Consider the following 17,532-nt stretch of genomic DNA (forward strand, 5'->3'; position numbering starts at 1 on the left):
AGAGGGGACAGGGAGGAAGCCAGTACGTGGAGAGATTTGTTTTTCTCCCCAGCACAGTGAGAAGTTTGTTCCTCCAGGATACAGGAAACTCTGTTGATAGAAGCTTTGGATTCAGGGACTTTATGTTTTTAATTTTATTGTAGACAATTGCATTTCTATTTTTGACACAGCATTTAACTTGCAGATTTGTATGAATTATTAATACCCTCGTGCATGCAAAGTCCCAGTGTCATGAAGCTCAGGCCCCTCCCAGGGAGGGCTGGGGCCAAGGAGAGGGTGCTGGGCAGAAGGGTCCTCCCTTTTTCATCCTCCGTGGCCTCACTTTCCTGTTGGCCCCAGGTGGCTTCAGCCACACTCAGAGATCTAAAGACTGCAATTGCTAACTCACACAGTGCAGCCCCTCAAAGAACTGAGGCATTGTGCAGGGCTGGAGAGGAGCTGCCAGCAGGCCCCTCCTCAGATTCCTGGCCACTAGGCCCTGAGTATGCCCACAGGACACTCCACTTGCCCAGCTGTGCTGAACCCATTCCAGCAGGGAGGCCTTGCAAAGAGCCTGGGGAATTGTTTCCTCTCTTTTTCTGGGCTCTCAGACCTTTCAGAGGAGAGAAACCAGTTGTGATTAGCTTGATGAGAGCAGGCACTGCAGACAGATGTGGAGGTAGGAGGAGATGTGATCACCCCTATTAGGAGTTCCCAGTCTGATGGTGGAGGCTGGATAGAGTGTGTACATATACACATGCACAGACACACTCACAAACACAAAAGAAATGGGTCTGAAGAGCTGAGAAATAGGATCAGTTGCCATGGAGGGGTGTGGAGCTAAGGCTGTAGAATCATAGAAGCTCAGGTCTGAGAAGGATGGTTCTAAAGTCCCATGCCCCTGTGGCCTGGATCGTTTCCACAGCACCCACACCACCCACTGTTCACTGTTCTTTGAGGGCTTCTATGCTGCCTGGGACCACAGTGATAATTAGAAAGGCCTTCAGATGCTTAGAGAGGCTGAGTTGTCTCATTGGCATGGCCTTGAGTTCGTTCACCATCTTGGCCCCCTCCTTTTTAATGCTTTGTTTAGCCACTGTCCTCTTAAAATGAAACTGGTCTCCAGATTTTGACAAAACCAATGAACAGGTCTAACCTGTTAGGAGCAGGACCACCGCCTCACTGCATCTCCAACCTCAGGTGCCACCCACCCGAGATCCTCTACAATTGGAAACGCATTCAGTTGACCATAGGGCAGGAGCGTTAGGGCTGTCAGAACAAAGGAGCACAGACTGGGCGGCCTAAACAACAGAAACTTACTTTCTCACAGTCTTGAAGGTCAGAAGTCTGAGATCAAGGTGTTGACAGGGTTGGTTCCTTCCGATTCTGCTCTCCTTGGCTTATAGATGGCTGTCTTCACATAGTCTTCTCTCTGTCCCTGTTCTGTGTCCTAATCTCTTTATGAGGACATTAGTCATGTTGGATTAGGGCCCACCCTAATGACCTCATTTTAACTGTATTACCTCTGTAAAGGCCCTATCTCCAAATACAGCCACATTCTAAAGTGCTGCTCAATTATTAGGCCTGCTCCCTTCCCCACACAGCTCCTAGAATGTGGATTTGGGAGAACACAATTCAGCTCACAATAGCAGGAGAGAAACCATAAGTCCACAGCCCTCTCTCAAGCTGGCACTTTCCTACCTGCTCTCTCCCCCCGTCTCTCCCCCAAAGGCTGTTCTCTAACCAACAGTAATAGACTAGTTATGTGGTTCACTTCAACTCTTCTCAGTCCCAGGTTATTCTGGGCTCCTACCACACGCCACCTCATCAGATGCCCACTTGGGTGGAATCAGTATTAACTAAGGGCCTGCTCTTTATGACACTGTTTCTTCACATCTCTAATCTCAATCTTTAGAACCACCCGAGAGACCCAGGGTTACCACTCCCATTTTATAGGCGAGGAAACTGAGGCTCAGAACAATCACATAACTTCTCCTAGCTCAGCCACCTGGGAAGAAGTAGAACTGGGATTTGAACCCAAGTCCTGACTTTGAGTCCAGTGTTCTTTCCACCACACCAGGCAGCAGGCTTTCCAAGGTATTAAATTCTTTAAGGCCCCAGGAACTCAAGCCTGAGGAGGGGCCTAGGGGTTTAGGGACCCGGGATGCCTGCAGTTGGGGAATACAGAGAAGTGTCAAGGGTACCTGATTCCCCAGGAAATGGAGGGAAACATTCTGTGCACCAAACTTTCCTACTGCGCTCCTCGGGGAGCTTTGGTCTCTCTCTCTCTCTCTCTCTCTCTCTCTCTCTCTCTCTCTCTCTCTCTCTCTCTCTCTCTCTCTCTCTCTCTCTCTCTCTCTGTGTGTGTGTGTGTGTGTGTGTGTGTGTGTAAGTACATGAAGGCTCCACAGTGCTCCATAATTAGGGAGGTAGGAGGTGTAAGTGCAGCCCCCCCCCCCCCCCCCAAGAAGGCTCAAAATGTTTTTTCAGGGTCATAGTATCCTTGTCCACCCCAGGACTGCAGAGGACAACTCAGGATGGCCAGAAAAACTCTCTTCCCTCAAGAATCCCTACGCTTGTGGGGTGTAATGCGAAATTCAGGCCCCTGCCACACCTGGACCACCCCTACCACCTCCAGGAGGAAGAGGGACCCCTCCTCTGAGTAGCATAGCTTTTCCCCATTGCTCTCCTCACACACACACTCACCTCACTGTCCCTTCCCTTCCCTTCCCTTCCCCCTCGCAGATCCTTGTTGTCTGACTTACATGTGGAGGAGACATCTGAGCTAAAAGGCCTCCCACTTAATTCATTACAAGTAAATTGGATGATATTGAAAGATGTCTCTGGTCAGCAGGATTTTCCTGACTAAACTAGCTGCCTCAGGGTTGGCAATTATCGGTGCTTAATAATTGTGTGTTGAACTAATTGATTAATTAATTGTGGGAGAATCCTTGATCTCCATAAGCGAAATAATTACCTCTGGCAGGGGAGAGGCTGGAAGGGCAGCAAGAGAAAAGAGCAGGCTATAATTTCCATTTGATAAAGATCTAAGATTCATATTATAATTTAAAAAGTTATCTAATACCACAAGGCTAAATACTGGAGGGAGGGGAAAGTCATCCCCTGCCCCACTCACAAATCCCACTTCCAAAAGGCAACCATATTCAAGTCTTTTAGTTTCTTCTGGTATTTTCCTCCATATTTCTTCATAGAGCTGCATAAGGATATTCACATTCGTTATCCCAGAGGCTTTTTCTTCTGTTTTCTTTGCCGCCTGCGCTGTCCCTTCTGTCTATTTGTCTGCTTTAGTCTTCTTTCATGTTAGAGCCTTCTTGTTAGGAGTCTTCTTCTAACAAGTCTTCATGTTAGAATCCTTTCACATTAGAACCTCATTTCAAATATCTGGTGCTCCTTGGCCACCTGTTTGTATTTTACCATAAGCCTCAGAAAAGCTGGTTGGAAGCCTGGGGGCAGGGATAGATGCCAGGTTTGTTGACTGATGGGATCCTCAAGTATCAGTATCTGTAGGTCTTTCCTCTCGAGCTCTCAGTGTCCCCAGAAAGGAATCCTCCATAATCCTGCCACAAGGAATATAGTCTGGGAATCCACATTCTAGGAGCTGTGTGGGGAAGGGAGCAGAAGGTCTGATCATTCAGCAGGCAGAATTCTGCAGGATCCCTGTTTCTCATGGAACCCCCACCCTCAGCTTGGTATCCCTGTGTCCAAAGCCTGTGTGGGCCAACTTCTCTAAACTGCCAGTTTTGGGAAGCCATCTGGCTCTTTGAAAAGAGGGCAAAAACCTGGGTCTAATTTCCTCTTTTTTAAGTTTTCAAATAGTTCTCTGTCTCCTCACACCTGCACCTTAGCCCTCCGAGGTTCCTGCTGTCTCTGATTTGTGAGCTTTTCTGAGGTTACACAGCAACCTGATGTCTTCCCACACTCCCTTTGCAGGTACTTAGCATTGCCAAGAAAGCAGAAACCTCAGCAGTTACGTTCCTCCATCTGCTTTTCCATCTTCTGACAGTGAGATCTCTTGCCCTCTATGGTCTCCTCTCCCATTCCTTTTGTCCTTGTAGGTTTATACCTCCCCTCGCCCCTTTACTCTTGTGTTAGCGGAGTTTGGGAAAGAAGTGGAGATAAATGTGTTTCCAGGCCATCGTGTTTAATCACAGTTTCTTCTTTGTTTTTCCGTCAGCACTTCATTGTGCACCAATGTGAAATCACTTTGCACCTGATACTTTAGTTACCAGCTTTCTTGTCTCTCTTCCCAGTAGAGTGGGAGGGCAGGGATCGAGTCTTACTCATATTTTTATATCCTTAGTGTCTAACACAGTGCCTGGTATACAACAGGCATTCAATAAATGTGTGCTGAATAATGGGATAAACAAATTGGCCTATCTGCCCATCTCTAAAATGGGGCTTTGGAGCCATGATGTGCAACTTCCTGTGCCTCTGTGATTGAGGAGAAAGTCCCACTGAGAGAACGGAGTGGTCCCTTAGGCCGTAGCAGCTGTGCCACTTCTAGGAGAGAGTGGCCTTAGGATTGCATCTCAGGAGCACCACCTATGCATGCCTTTCCTCCTCTGTTTCAGGGAGCAGTGTGTGCCCAGCCTTGCCCACCAGGGACGTTTGGCCAGAATTGCAGCCAGGACTGTCCTTGCCACCATGGAGGACAGTGTGACCACGTGACTGGGCAGTGCCACTGCACATCAGGATACATGGGGGACAGGTAAGAATGATGTTAACTATTGTCCTTGCTGTTCATATCGCTCGTTTTCACAACAGCCTTGCAGAGAACAGCTGAGGTTTACCAGCCCACAGCATCCTCCTGCCAGCTTTCCCATTCCTTTCTCAGAAAGCATTCTGAGTCCTGCCAGGGAGATCTGTCAACTTGTCCTTCCTCACTGTTGGACTGCTGAATGTACCCCCTTCCCCAGCCCAGTGACCTGAGCCCTGAACTTGCATTGGCTCACCTGGGGAAGCAGGTGAGCACCTACTACCTCTTCTACTTTCTGCCCTCCTGGAGGGAGGCAACGGCACTAATAATCCAAAGAAGCCCAGCGTCCCAACTCAGTTCACACATTTTACACCATTTCTTCTAGAAGTAGATTTCTTATTCCTAATGTGAGTTCTGCCAAATGGATACTGACATCAGTTTGCATCCTCTGGGGGCCTATGCCCTGAAAGCAGACTGAACAAGGATGCCAATGTCCTGGGATCAAGCCAGACTTGCAGAGAGGATAGTCCACAAAACACACACCTAAGGAATAACCGTGTGGGCACATTTCCCACAGTAGGAAGGATGCCATGATGATAGGGCAGGCGCTGTGGAAGAATGTGAAACAACCACCAGTGTGTCTGGTGGTGAACGGATTCAGAGCTGGAAGAGGACATTTGCCTGCAAGACCAAGGCCAAGCCTCCTCCCTCACATCTCACCCACATGTCTCTCTTTGAGCAGAGAGAGGGGCAGTAGAGAGGAGGCTCTCATACCCCATCCTGTGGGATCCGCATTTCATCTCTGGCCCTGGATTTGGTTACTCTGCCCTGACAAGGTGGGATGAGAGGAATACTTGTCTGCCACTCCTCTGCCTCCCCTGTCCAGGTAACATTAGGAAGCAGAGATCAGAGCTGAATCAACCAATGAGTCCTGCTTCTGTCTGACATAACTTGGTGCCTCCAACTCTCACTGGACTCAGCCCCAAATCCTTACTGATATCCAGAAGAGAGCTTTTCCATTGTTAGCCGTGGGGTTGCTTTCCTGTAGCTTGAAGTCTTCAAGTCAGATCTTATCTCTTTGTGAGCCAGGGTTTATCTCCATGAACTTCCCTGATCTCTTCCAGAGATTGGGTCTTTAGGGGAAGTAGGAGAGTTAGGACTGAAGCACTGAGCCCACCTCCCCATCTTCACCATCTCCCCCAATAAGGAAACACACAGAATGAACCAGTAGGGATAGGAGCTGGAAGACCCAGGAACCAGGACAGGACCCCTTTGTTTCAGGCCACTTTCCCAGGATAGGGAATGTAGCCCACTTGTTGGAGAGGAGCAGGCCCTGGGCTCCAACTGGCTATACTCAATACCAGTAGACCCTGTCTCATTCGCACTCTAGATTTTCAATGCCAAAATGTCCCAAATGGAGAAGTAGCCCTAATCCCTCTTCTTGGTGGGGCCCAGCCCTTGATCCTGGAACAGAGAGAAATCCCAAAAAACCTCAGAGTCCTCTAGCAAACTTCACCAATCAGTAGAAGGGCTAGGTAACATTTGGGCTTCCCACCTCAACGGGCTGCCTGGTGTTTAATATTTTGTGAAATTGCCTCCATGAATTTTGTGGGTGACAGCTGCATTAACCCACCCCAAATCATCACGAGCATATTAAAATTGAGTGGGTGTAATAATGCAGGTCTCCCCGGATAGGCAGAATCCAGTGCAAATTAAACACGAAACGTAACGAGGGCTTTGCAGCTCATTTTGTAATTTAATTGAGCAATGTATCTGGTTGTTAATGGCAATATCAGACACATTAGATTGATATGTTGCAAAGGAAGGATGTTTAAGTAGAAAACTAATTCCTGCTGTGATTACCCTTCTGTTCCACAGGCCCCGTTATTAGCGTGCTTTGTGTAAAATTCATTAGCAGTCGTTGCTTGATCTCTAAATAAATAAGTTATTTAAATTGTGAGTAGGAAAAAAAAAGAAGCTGATTATGTAAATGGATTAGGTTGTCAATATTTCATTTCCAGATTCTTTTTCTGGGGCCGTGGAGTCAGTCACTTCATAAACATGGCAGGGTGGGACGTGCCCTTCAGAGGAAGCTCTGTCCTGGGATCTGCCTTGTCCTGCTGATGGGAGGGAGCAGGAATGTTCCCATGAAAGGGATGAGGCATCAGGAAGTACCTCCTGGCTTGGGTTTCTTCCCCTGATGTCTGCAACATCTGAGCAAACCAAGCTTAGTGACTCCTGGAAAAATCCATTCTGAGGCTGAACAGGGGCTGGCAATTCAGAAAGTGTTTTTTTCAGCTCTTCAAAGCTCTGTCCTCCCCTTTTGCCTCAGTTTCTCTCCTTGCCTCCTGCATCCTGCCTCCCCACCTCCTGCCTGTCTTCCACCTCCCATTCCTTCTCCAGACATCCCCTTCTTTCTTCCTCGTCCTCTTTTTTCTCTTCTCTTTTCCTTCATAAGGCCTCAGACTGTCTAAAATGCAGCAAGATTTGTAGGAAGATGAGCTGGGATCATCTCAGCCACTTGCTGGCTTTATGAGGTTGGAATAGTCACCCACCTGTCTGCATCTCAGCCTCCTCAACTCCAAAGTGAGGGTGATGGGAAGATCTGCTGCATTGGGGGCCTGGGGATAGGTTTGGGGCCTGAGCAGCTGGAAGCCCCTCTCTACCTGGTGCCTGGGGCTGTAGTCATCATTACCCCTGTTGCCCCCTCCATTCTGCCACAGTCCACCTTTGCCACAGTGCCTTTGAGAGGAGAGAATGGGTGGCATCTTCCTGTGAGGGAAGTCCTGAAGGCTTGACCCCAGTTACCATCTCCTCTCCCTGTCATTGTGGGCTCAAGGCAACAAGGACAGAGACAGACAGAGACACCCCACTGTGGAGTTGCCAAGACTTGTGCCCAACACACTGGCTGCCCCGTCCAGCAGGCACTTGCTGGTTCGCTCTCCTGCATCACTGGGGTCTGGCCACTCACCCTCACAATAGGCAACTGAGGTCACCCAGACACAGGTCTCCTGGCCCTGTTGTGGAGAACACTGGTTCCAACTCAGGACTCTCCAAGATTAATAAACTAGGACTGTATTTTTAAACATTTTTTATTGCTACCCTTCCCTCTCCAGATTATTGTAGAAAACCTGGAAAACAGGGGAACATGAGAATTAAAACACTTGTAATCCCCCAAGTCCACTCCATTGTTAATATTTTAAAATTCTTCCCTTTGAGCTTTTTTTACGCCAGAATCTGAGGTAGAAAGTCATATGAGCTCTGTTATGAGAACTACAAAAAACAATATTTACAATAATAAGAAGAGGAAATAATATTTCCTACTGAGCCCTTACCATGCATGGGATACCTTTCTAAACGTTTACACACATTACCTCAATTAATCCTCAAAGAACCTGGTGAGGTTCAGTTCTTATCACATTTTATGATGAGGAAGCAGATGTCAGGGCCGTAGGTTCTCTATTCTCTGCACCATCAAAGCAGTGCTAGGACAAGAATAATCCAAAACCCCAGAGGCCATTTCTGCTCATCTCTAGGACTCAGGGGTCTCCCACCTCTTTTATTCCACAGGCCCCCAGGTTTACCCCTTAACTTGTCAGGAGCCAACAATAAATTTGCATCCCCTGGGCAGTAGCCCTGGGATGGGGTGAGGAGCGTGGGGCATGTGCAGGGGTTTCGGCCATCAGCGGCAGGGGTCACACCCTCCTGCAGAGAATCTGCAACCAGTGGCTGTGAGTCTGTCAAATAACTACCATTATGCTGGGAGTTCCAAGTACCAGACTGAGCAGAGGCAGGACACACAGAGAGCCCAGTGTTTTTGCAGGCAGGGGCTTGCCAGCTAATGGAAGAGGCTCAGCCCCTGCCTTGAGGCGACCCCCAGACCAAGGAAGATGAATTCTCCAGTCTGATGGGGGAGGGGAATTCTCTAGTCTGATGAAAGAGGCTGCCTCTTGTACTCATGGGGAGAGTCCACGCTGGCAGAGGACCCTTACCAGTGTGAAATAGGGAAACTATACACCTGCCCAAAAGACTCAGAACAGCAGAGACAGCGAATAGAAGTGAAATTACCCCATTTCATCAAATCGAAGATGCCACCGATTTTAAGATGCATTATTATTTTATATGCTGCTAAGAATGAAAAACACTGATAATTGCACTGTGACATGCCGTCGGTTATAAGGCCACTGATTTCAGAGATGTTGAAGTACAGTTTTCAAAGGTAAGGTTTAGTGTTTAATGAATATAGAAGTTTCACTTTGGGAAGAGGAAAATTTTCTGGAGATGGATGGTGGTAATGGATGCACAATAATATGAATGGACATAATGCCACTAAACTGTACACTTAAAATGGTTAAAGTAAATTTTATGACATATATTTTACTGCAATAAAAAAAAAAGAAAAAACATAAGGCCTACAATCAATGAAATCTGATGGCACAAACTCAGTGCTTGGAGACTGAGGGGACCTGGCATGAAGGGGACACTGACTGGGGTGACTGCTGCTGAATACTTTCTGGAAGAGAGGGAAGGGGGAGGAGGCTGTGAGGGGTGTGGCACACCAGGTCTAGTCCTAGAGGCTGGGGGCTGTGTGCTGGATGGATCTGGAAGGGCAGGTGAGGGGCACAGCCTCAACCCTGTTCTGCTGTCCCACAGGTGCCAAGAGGAATGCCCCTTCGGGACTTTCGGCTTCCAGTGCTCACAGCGCTGCGACTGCCACAATGGGGGTCAGTGCTCACCCACCACCGGTGCCTGTGAGTGTGAGCCTGGCTACAAAGGCCCACGCTGCCAGGAGCGGCTGTGCCCCGAGGGCCTGCACGGCCCAGGCTGCACCTTGCCCTGCCCCTGTGATGCCGACAACAGCATCAGGTACAAACTGGGGTGAGGGGTGAGGTGGGCACTAGTGGAGAGAGGGTTTCTCAGGGCACAGGCCCCCACCTCCAGCCTGGTCATCTAGGCAGGATAGTGAAAGGCCTGGGACCTCAGCAACCATCCTTGCTGACCACTTGGATGAAAAGAAGGGAAAGCCCAGGCCACGCAGACTGTCAGGACCAGGACCCAGGTCACCTGCCTCTGTCCACCATACTAGGCTGTCAGCATTAAAAATGGGCTAACCTGAGACCCCACACCCAGGAGCAAGAGGGAGCCTGGTGACCTTCAGCGGAGTGTGGTGGGGGTGGAGTCAAGTCACACAGTCCTAGTGGCCTGAGATGGCTGGCTCTGGGTGCCACAGGCTCTGGGGGCATTGTCCTGGAGAGTATTTCCTCCACACTGCATTTAACCAAACGCTTCCCCAACCCCAAGGTGCCCAGAGACAGGCCTGCCAGGGCAGAAGCAGGAGCCACAGAGGGCTAGTACTAGACAGGACTGTAAAAATCAGTGTGGCTCCCCTGGGCCTAGAGAGGGCAGTCCCAGCAGGCCTTAGCTAGGGTGGAAGAACAGGAGGGACAGAGGGCAGGCCCTTCATTAGGGCCTTGGCTTAGAGCCAGCCTCTCCTTGCACTGTCCTTTGAGGCTTGGAGACACCTGGGCTGAAGCTGGCCCCACCCTGCTTCTAGAGGAGCTTGAATCTAGGAAGCAGAGCTGCCCTGGGCCACCTCTCCCAGCTCCCTTCACTTCCTGCCTCACACCAGCAGGCACCACCCTCTGGTTATAAACAAAGCTGACAGCCCCAGACAAACTTCTCCACAGCCCTTTATGTAGCTGCCTCTTATCTGGGTGGTAAAGGGCAGGAAGAGTCTTCCTTCTCCCTTTGGGCCTGCAGGACAGCTCAGGGGAGGACTGGCTGCTCGGGGCAGTGTGTGCGCTGCCTTTTGCACCCGTCTCTGGGACAGCCAGGACTTAGCCTTGGTCCCTCTTCATTTCCAGCTTTTGATTCTCCACAAATCACCAATAGCCTCTGGCCAGTGCAAGCAGAAGCATCTTAGGGGGTATTATGGCTTAGATGAAATCTGTCCTCAGTCCTCAGTCCCTGGAGCTGAGCAGTTGGGGTGGTGCTGCCTACAAGGGCAGAGAGCTGGGAAGGAGACTGTTGTAGGGGGCCTTAGAGCCAACAGAGTTGGCCTGTATATGAGCTGAGCACTCATTTACTCAGTCATTCATTCAGCACACTGAGTGCCTGCAGGGCTGGACTGCAAGGAGGAAATAGAGGGTCCCTCATCACTAGTCCAGCCCTCAGGTACTCAGGTCTGAAGCAGTCACACACACTGAGCACCTGCTACCATATTTCTTCAAAACCAGTAGTGAGGTACAGCTTTATTTTATGGACTACTGAAAAAGGAAAAAACTGTAAATGGAACCATGTTGGACCATTGATTGTGTAGCACACTCAATATCAGAGATGGGAAAATGTGGGAGAAAGTGCATTTTAGAATCAATGAAATATATATGGCTGGTCCACATCGTGTTCAAGTCACTGTGACCCAGGGCTGTGTGCAGAAAGCACCACTGGAGACTGCTATGCTGGTTAGGGAAGGCTTCCTAGAGGAGGTAGCATCTGGGCTGGAGGGAGGGTGAGAGCTCCAAAGTTCTAAACACAGAGGTCCCACATGACTGGTCAGGGGACTGAGTAGCTAGCTCAGGCTATTCCATGGTTGGGGGACAGCACCAGAAACTCCCATCCCTGCTGGGAAGCCAAGGCAGGACCCTATCTGGGACAGGAAGCAAGGCCGCAGGGCAAGTCCCTGCCATAGAGATCCAACCGACCCCCAAATTTAAAGAGCTATTGTTCCCCTCCTGTGCCTGAGCAGCCATGCCCTGCATAATTTATCCCTTCTCTGAAGGAGTCCTCAATGCATTATTAATCTGGAAGGGACTCCCTCTTCTCTGTCGCTAATCTCAGCCCATCCAATATTGATGATTATTTGCTTTACTGTCTTTAATGCATGTCATGTTTTAGAGACTGGAAGGCAGTAGTGCTGCATAGAAGTGGGGGTTCTGAGAGTACCTGGCAGCCAATCCCCCCAGGCTGGTCTCCTCAGAGTCTGCATGAGCCTGGGCTCCTTGAGGACAGGAGCGTCTGGCTTATCTGTCTCTGCAGCCTCAGCGTGGCACAGTGCCTGGCACAGAGCAAGTGGTTCTGCCCTTGAGCTGATGTCTGTCCTATATATTAAAAAGATTTCACTCCTTTCTCTTGGCACACTGCCCCAGTGATTGAGCCCCCAGCACTCACAAAGTTCATCTAACTCAGGGTTCCACAGCCTCACCACTATTGACATCTGGGGCTGGATAATGCTTTGTTGTACATTTTAGGATGTTTAGCAGTATCCCTGGCCTCTGCCCACAAGATGCCAGTAGCAACACCCCGCCCCCAAGTTCTGAAAACCATAAATGTTTCCTGGGTGGGGTGAGGGGCAGGCAAATTGCCAAGGCTGAGAGCCTCGGGTCTGACTGAACTGCCTCTTGCTGTACTTGCCTTGTTCTCCTGGACCCAGAGAGCAGCTCTCCTCTGTGTGGACACAGGTCACTTCCTTCTTCCTATCAGCTTCTGTCCCATTATAGAGCCTTCTCTTGGGACCCAAGAAAAATGGAGGGAAACCTCTATAACTCCTATCCCAAAGCAGTTCAGCTGCAGGTTCTGGTAGGTTCTGGGCCTCCTGAGTCCTGACCTCAGAACTACCTCTGTCTGAGCAAATGTCTCCTCTCTGTGTTTCTGTTTCCCAATCTGTCCATCACCTGTCAACAGCCCAGTGGGGGTAAAAGTTCTCTTGTAGTCTTTGAAAATGAAGCTTCCATCCCACTCCTGAGAGATGGAGCATGGGACTCCCCGAAGCCTAGCCTCATTGCCCCACAGCTTCTGCTTGCTTGTTGTAAGAGCTTATTACAGAGCCTCACCAAGCCGGCTTGCAAGCCCTTGAGTACCTTTATTAGGAAGACAAGTACTCCCAGCCCCCAACCAAAGGAAACCCTACTCATCCAGTCAGCCCCAGCCTATCTGCTCTGCACCCCTCTGAAGAGGCTGCTTTAAAGAGGTCGAGTCCATGTGCCCAGGAAGGAGGAAGTGCCTGATAAGATTCCTCAACACTTCATTCCCTTTGTGTAGCACACACAAAGAAACCATCCTCCATAAAGGAATAACCTTGAGAAAGGATGCCTGTGTGCCGGGCCTCTCCCAGGTCCCCTCCACAATTGGGTTGTCATAGACGAATTCTAGCAGCCGTGATCATGTATTACCTCTGAAAGATTTGATTTAGCCAACAGATGCAGCACTGATAGTGATCTCAGAGCAGCCGGGGGAAAGGCAGAAAAATCCACCCTGAAAAGATTCCTATATTGTTCAACTTTCGGCTCCATTAACTTGTGATTAATCTATGGCTGGGGGAAACGGGAGAAAGGTGAGGAAACAGAAACAGAGCAAACCTAAACACCAGAGTTCCTGACTTTTGCCTGAGCCTAACCAACAGTCACTTGTCTGTAGGGCCACCATTGGAAGGAGGAGAGCAGGGAGATGTGAAAAAGGTGCCAAGCCCTAGCTGGTGTTGCTCAGTGGTTAGAGCATCAGCCCACGCACCAAAGGGTCCTGGGTTCGATTCCTAGTCAAGGGCACATACCTGGGTTGCAGGTTTGATCCCCAGCTCCAGTTGGGGCTCATGCAGGGGGCTCTCTCACATTGATGTCTCTCCCCTTCCCTCTCCCTCTTTCTTCCTCCCTCTCTCTCTCCCCCTCCCTTCCTCCCACTCTTTCAAAAAAAATCAGTGGAAAAAATATCTCAGGTGAGGATTAACAAACAAACAGAAAAGGTGCCGAGAACATGGCGATTACAATTCTCATTCATCACCATTCAATCAGTAGTCATTCCCCACCCTCTTTTCCAAAGGATTTTGGAGTTTTTATAAAACATGACAAGTGACCAAACTAAGGAAATAGAGATCTTGTTTATTAAAACAAAATTGTAGGGACATGAAAGGAGAGAGAAACAAAGAATTTTAGGTTTGGTTTTGAGCTTTCTGGTTTTCAGACTAAAAAGTAAAATTGGTGCTGAGACACACCCCTGAGCAGCCAAAACGCCGACCGCTGCGATGGGAAATGGGAAATGCAGGAGTGCTTAGAAGTCAGCATTTGCTGGTTCACTGTGTTTGTAACCTGCTTTCCATAGGATGGTGTTCCTGCAAGAGCAAGGACCTGCAGTAAGAGATTCTATTGATGGGAAGGGCGGAAGGTGCCTGAGAGACCTTTGTAATCTCCCAGGCTGGGCAGAGCTGATGGCTGCAGCCAGCACTTGCTGCTTCATCACTTCCTGGGTCCAGGTATCTCAGTCTCCACCACAGTGACTGAGCCAGTCCTTCTAACCCTAAACCAAAACCTCAGAGGAGGCCCCTGGAAAGTTGAAACTGAGAAAGGCCATGCCTGAGGGCTTTGTTCAGAGTGTTGGGACAAATAGGAGTACCCCACACTGTCTGGCTGAGAGTCAGAGCCACAAAATAGGGCCTCCTGCCCCATGGCACCCATGCAGGCCACTATTTCTCCCCTTACTGTGTGGGGCTCAGGGAGGAATTTTTCTGGAAATTTTTAGAAGAATTTCAAGGTCAAGAAGTCTTCAAAATCTCATCCTTTACAGATTTCTTTTTTACATATTTATAATTTTTATTGCTTTACATCTGTTTGTAAATACAATAAATGCTCAATTTGGGAATGTTAGAGAATATATAGAAATTTAAAGAAAAAAACCCTCAAAATACTCATAATTTCTTAACCTAGAGGAGAGCAGAAAAACCATTCTGTTGTAATTTGTTCACCATTCATGTCTGTATGCACTTTTTTTCATATTTTAGATCATGACTTTGTATATAATTTGCTTATTTCACTTAACCTTATATCATATCATTAAATAATTCGGAAAATATTTGAATGCTTAACATTCCTTCATATGAATTGTCATAATTCATTTAACCAGTATCCTTTTGCCAGAGGCAGCCTGAGGCAGTGGACAGAACACAGTCACACAGACCTAGGTTTGAATCCCAGCTGCCAGATTTAGCTGTGTGACCTTGGGCACGTCATATAACCTCCAAGTGCCATCTGTAAAATAGAGGTTCTAATGCCTAACTCACAAGCTTATATGATGATTAGAAATATATGTGTAAAGTGCCCGGTGCTTTACCAGCCTGGCCACATATTATTTATTATTTAAATTGCTTCCATTTTCCACTGTTATAAATAATGCTTCAGGGAACATCTGTGTGCATAAATCTTTTCTCACAACTATGATTATTTCCCTTAGGATGGATTCTTAGAAATGCAGTTACCAGCCCTGCGTCACTCAGAGGTCAGGATTCGATTCCCAGTCAGGGTACATGCCCAGGTTGTAGGTTCGACCCTTAGTAGGGGGTGTGCAGGAGACAGCCGATGGATGATTCTGTCTCATCACTGATGTTTCTATCTCTCTCTCCCTCTCCCTTCCTCTCTCTGAAATAAAAAAAAAAATTTAAAAGAAAGAATTGGAATTACCAGACCAAAGGGTCTGAATATTTTTAGCAGGACTCCTGATACATATCCCCATGTTGTTTTTCAGAGACCTTTACCAGCTTGAATCTGGCTCCTTTTCAAAGATTTTTTTACTGTTATGATAGAGAAAAGGTGATATCCAATTAATGATTAATGAGGCTAGTTAAGAATCCAACATTTTCCAAAATGATTATTAGCTATTTGCACTTCCTAGTCAGGAACTGTCTATCTGCTCCTGTCCATCCCTCATTTTCCATGAGAAAACCAGGGTTCCCAGGAGAGAAATGGCTTGGCTGAGCTTCACACAATTAGCTTGTTCATTATTTCATCTGACAAATAAGTACTGAGCATCTCCAGTGTGCCAAGGACCCTGCTGGGCTCTGGGATACAATACACAGGTGAAATAGACAGAAGGCTCTCCCCATGGAGTTGTCATGTGGTGGGGGGAGAGGTGATAAACAAGTCAACAGACACAGAAAAGAATTACTTATAAGTGGGCTGTGAATATGAACCAGGCACACTCTTGTGACCCAGGTAGAAAAAGCCCATGTCCTTGTGGAACTTAGAAGAACTAAGACATACCCAGGCTCCTGCTGCCAGCCCAGAGTGTGCTTCTTTCAACCATATCCCTTCAGCTGACTCTGGTGCTAGGTGGCAGGTAACAGGGAATCTAAGAGGCTCATCTCTGCCATCCAGCATCTTCTCTAGAGTGTTAGTCTCAGTCCTCACAGAAGGAGATGTCAAGTGCAAGAGATTTACTAGGGAGACAGCTGTGAGGGAAATGGGGAGGGAGCTGGGTAGGCTGAGAGCATTAGACCCATGTGAAAGCGAGAAGGAAGCAAGGAAGACTGGGTGGAGAGTCTTAGACTGCAGCACAGTTCTAAGAATGTTTGGTAAGGAAGGAAGTCTTTAAACCAAAATTGGCCATTGGAGGAGTCCTAGCCCTCCCAGGAATGTGCTCTGACCTTACATCCCTACTGTGCTCTAGCTGGGAACAGCTCGGGGAAAGTGTGGCCTCTGGGCAAATGCAGTGATGGATTTCAGACACAGCAGCTGGGCCATCGGTCAGTTACACACCTGCAGAAGCCCTGGGAAGCACAGTCACCACATCTCGCATCCCCTCTGATCATGAATAGATATTGGCTGTCGCTTCAGACCTTTGCCAACCAGAGGTTGCCCCGCTGTCTAGAGGTCATGACAGGCAGTTCCTGCCTTTAGCCAAGTGGCCTTTTCTCTGACCTAGACAGATAGGGGATGGAGACAAGCTCCATCACTCTTAAGAGCCCTGGGAAAGCACAGCTGGAGAGTATACTCTCCAGTGCAGACTTTGCCAGAGACGGGAAGCCCCATTTGCTCAGAGGTCTCATTTTAACTTAACAGATGTTCACTGAGTACCTGTGATATGCCACTGGTTTCATGGTAAAGCTCTTGTGCCTGCTCTATACCAGGCATCAGTCTTGGGTGCAAAGTTTGTGAAACTCTGGACTCCATAGTCCATAAGGGAAGGGACTGAAGATGCTGCCTTTTGTTTGGGCCTCTGTGTATTTGTACTGAAAAGAGCACTTGTTCGGGAGTCCAGAGACCTGTTATTCTAATCCTGATTTTACCACTTCCTTGCTATGTGACTTTAGGCAAATTATATAACCACCATGAGCCTCAGTGTCTTCGGGATAATAAGACCACATGATCTTGCGATCTTCTGACAAACAAATGAGGCATTACGAAATTTAGCCTCAGAGGCCCTTTGATCCTGCTACCCCAGGCAGACCAGATTGGTGTGGGCAGGGGTGGGACATGCCTGCTTTCCTGACCAGACTGTCCTCTCATCCTCTCTCATCTGCTCAGCTGCCACCCAGTAACTGGAGTTTGCACCTGCCAGCCAGGCTGGTCTGGCCACCACTGCAACGAGTCCTGCCCCGCTGGCTACTATGGCGATGGCTGCCAGCTGTCTTGTGCCTGTCAGAATGGTGCCGACTGCCACAGCATCACTGGGAGCTGCACTTGTGCCCCAGGCTTCATGGTAAGATGGGACGGGTCTCCCATGGCCCCTGTGCCCCTCACCCCCACACAGGAGAGGAGCGGCCAGCTCCTGCTTTGGGGTGGAATCTTAGGCTGTGGCCCTGTGCCCAGGGATAAAGAATGGAAGTATCTCCATGTCCTACTCAGAATCAGATCCCTTGACTGGAGAGCCCCCAAAGCTGTTTTCAAAGAGCCAATTCTGCTGGGGTTTGTAATTGTGAAAGTAATAAGAGGGGGTCTTTCCATTGTCCTCTCACCCTGAAACACCAGTTGTCTTCCTGGTGCCCAGTTCTTCCCTATCCATATCCTTACGCATACAATACAGACGGTCCCCAACTTACGATGGTTTGACTTACAACTTTTTGACTTTACAGTGGT

At 48.6% G+C, this 17,532-nt stretch overlaps 1 protein-coding gene across 1 annotated transcript in view; it reads left to right on the forward strand.

The window, feature by feature from the left end:
- Positions 1-17,532, forward strand: part of MEGF11 (multiple EGF like domains 11) — a 330,386-nt gene that overhangs the window by 257,967 nt on the left and 54,887 nt on the right. Inside the window, exons 8-10 of the mRNA XM_087820815.1 lie at positions 4,572-4,708; positions 9,350-9,562; positions 16,981-17,155. Of these exons, the coding sequence (XP_087676941.1) occupies positions 4,572-4,708; positions 9,350-9,562; positions 16,981-17,155 (525 nt within the window). The remainder of the gene's footprint in view (positions 1-4,571; positions 4,709-9,349; positions 9,563-16,980; positions 17,156-17,532) is intronic.

Source organism: Miniopterus natalensis, chromosome 1 (assembly GCF_054644295.1).
Source record: "Miniopterus natalensis isolate mMinNat1 chromosome 1, mMinNat1.hap1, whole genome shotgun sequence".
Taxonomy (NCBI): domain Eukaryota; kingdom Metazoa; phylum Chordata; class Mammalia; order Chiroptera; family Miniopteridae; genus Miniopterus; species Miniopterus natalensis.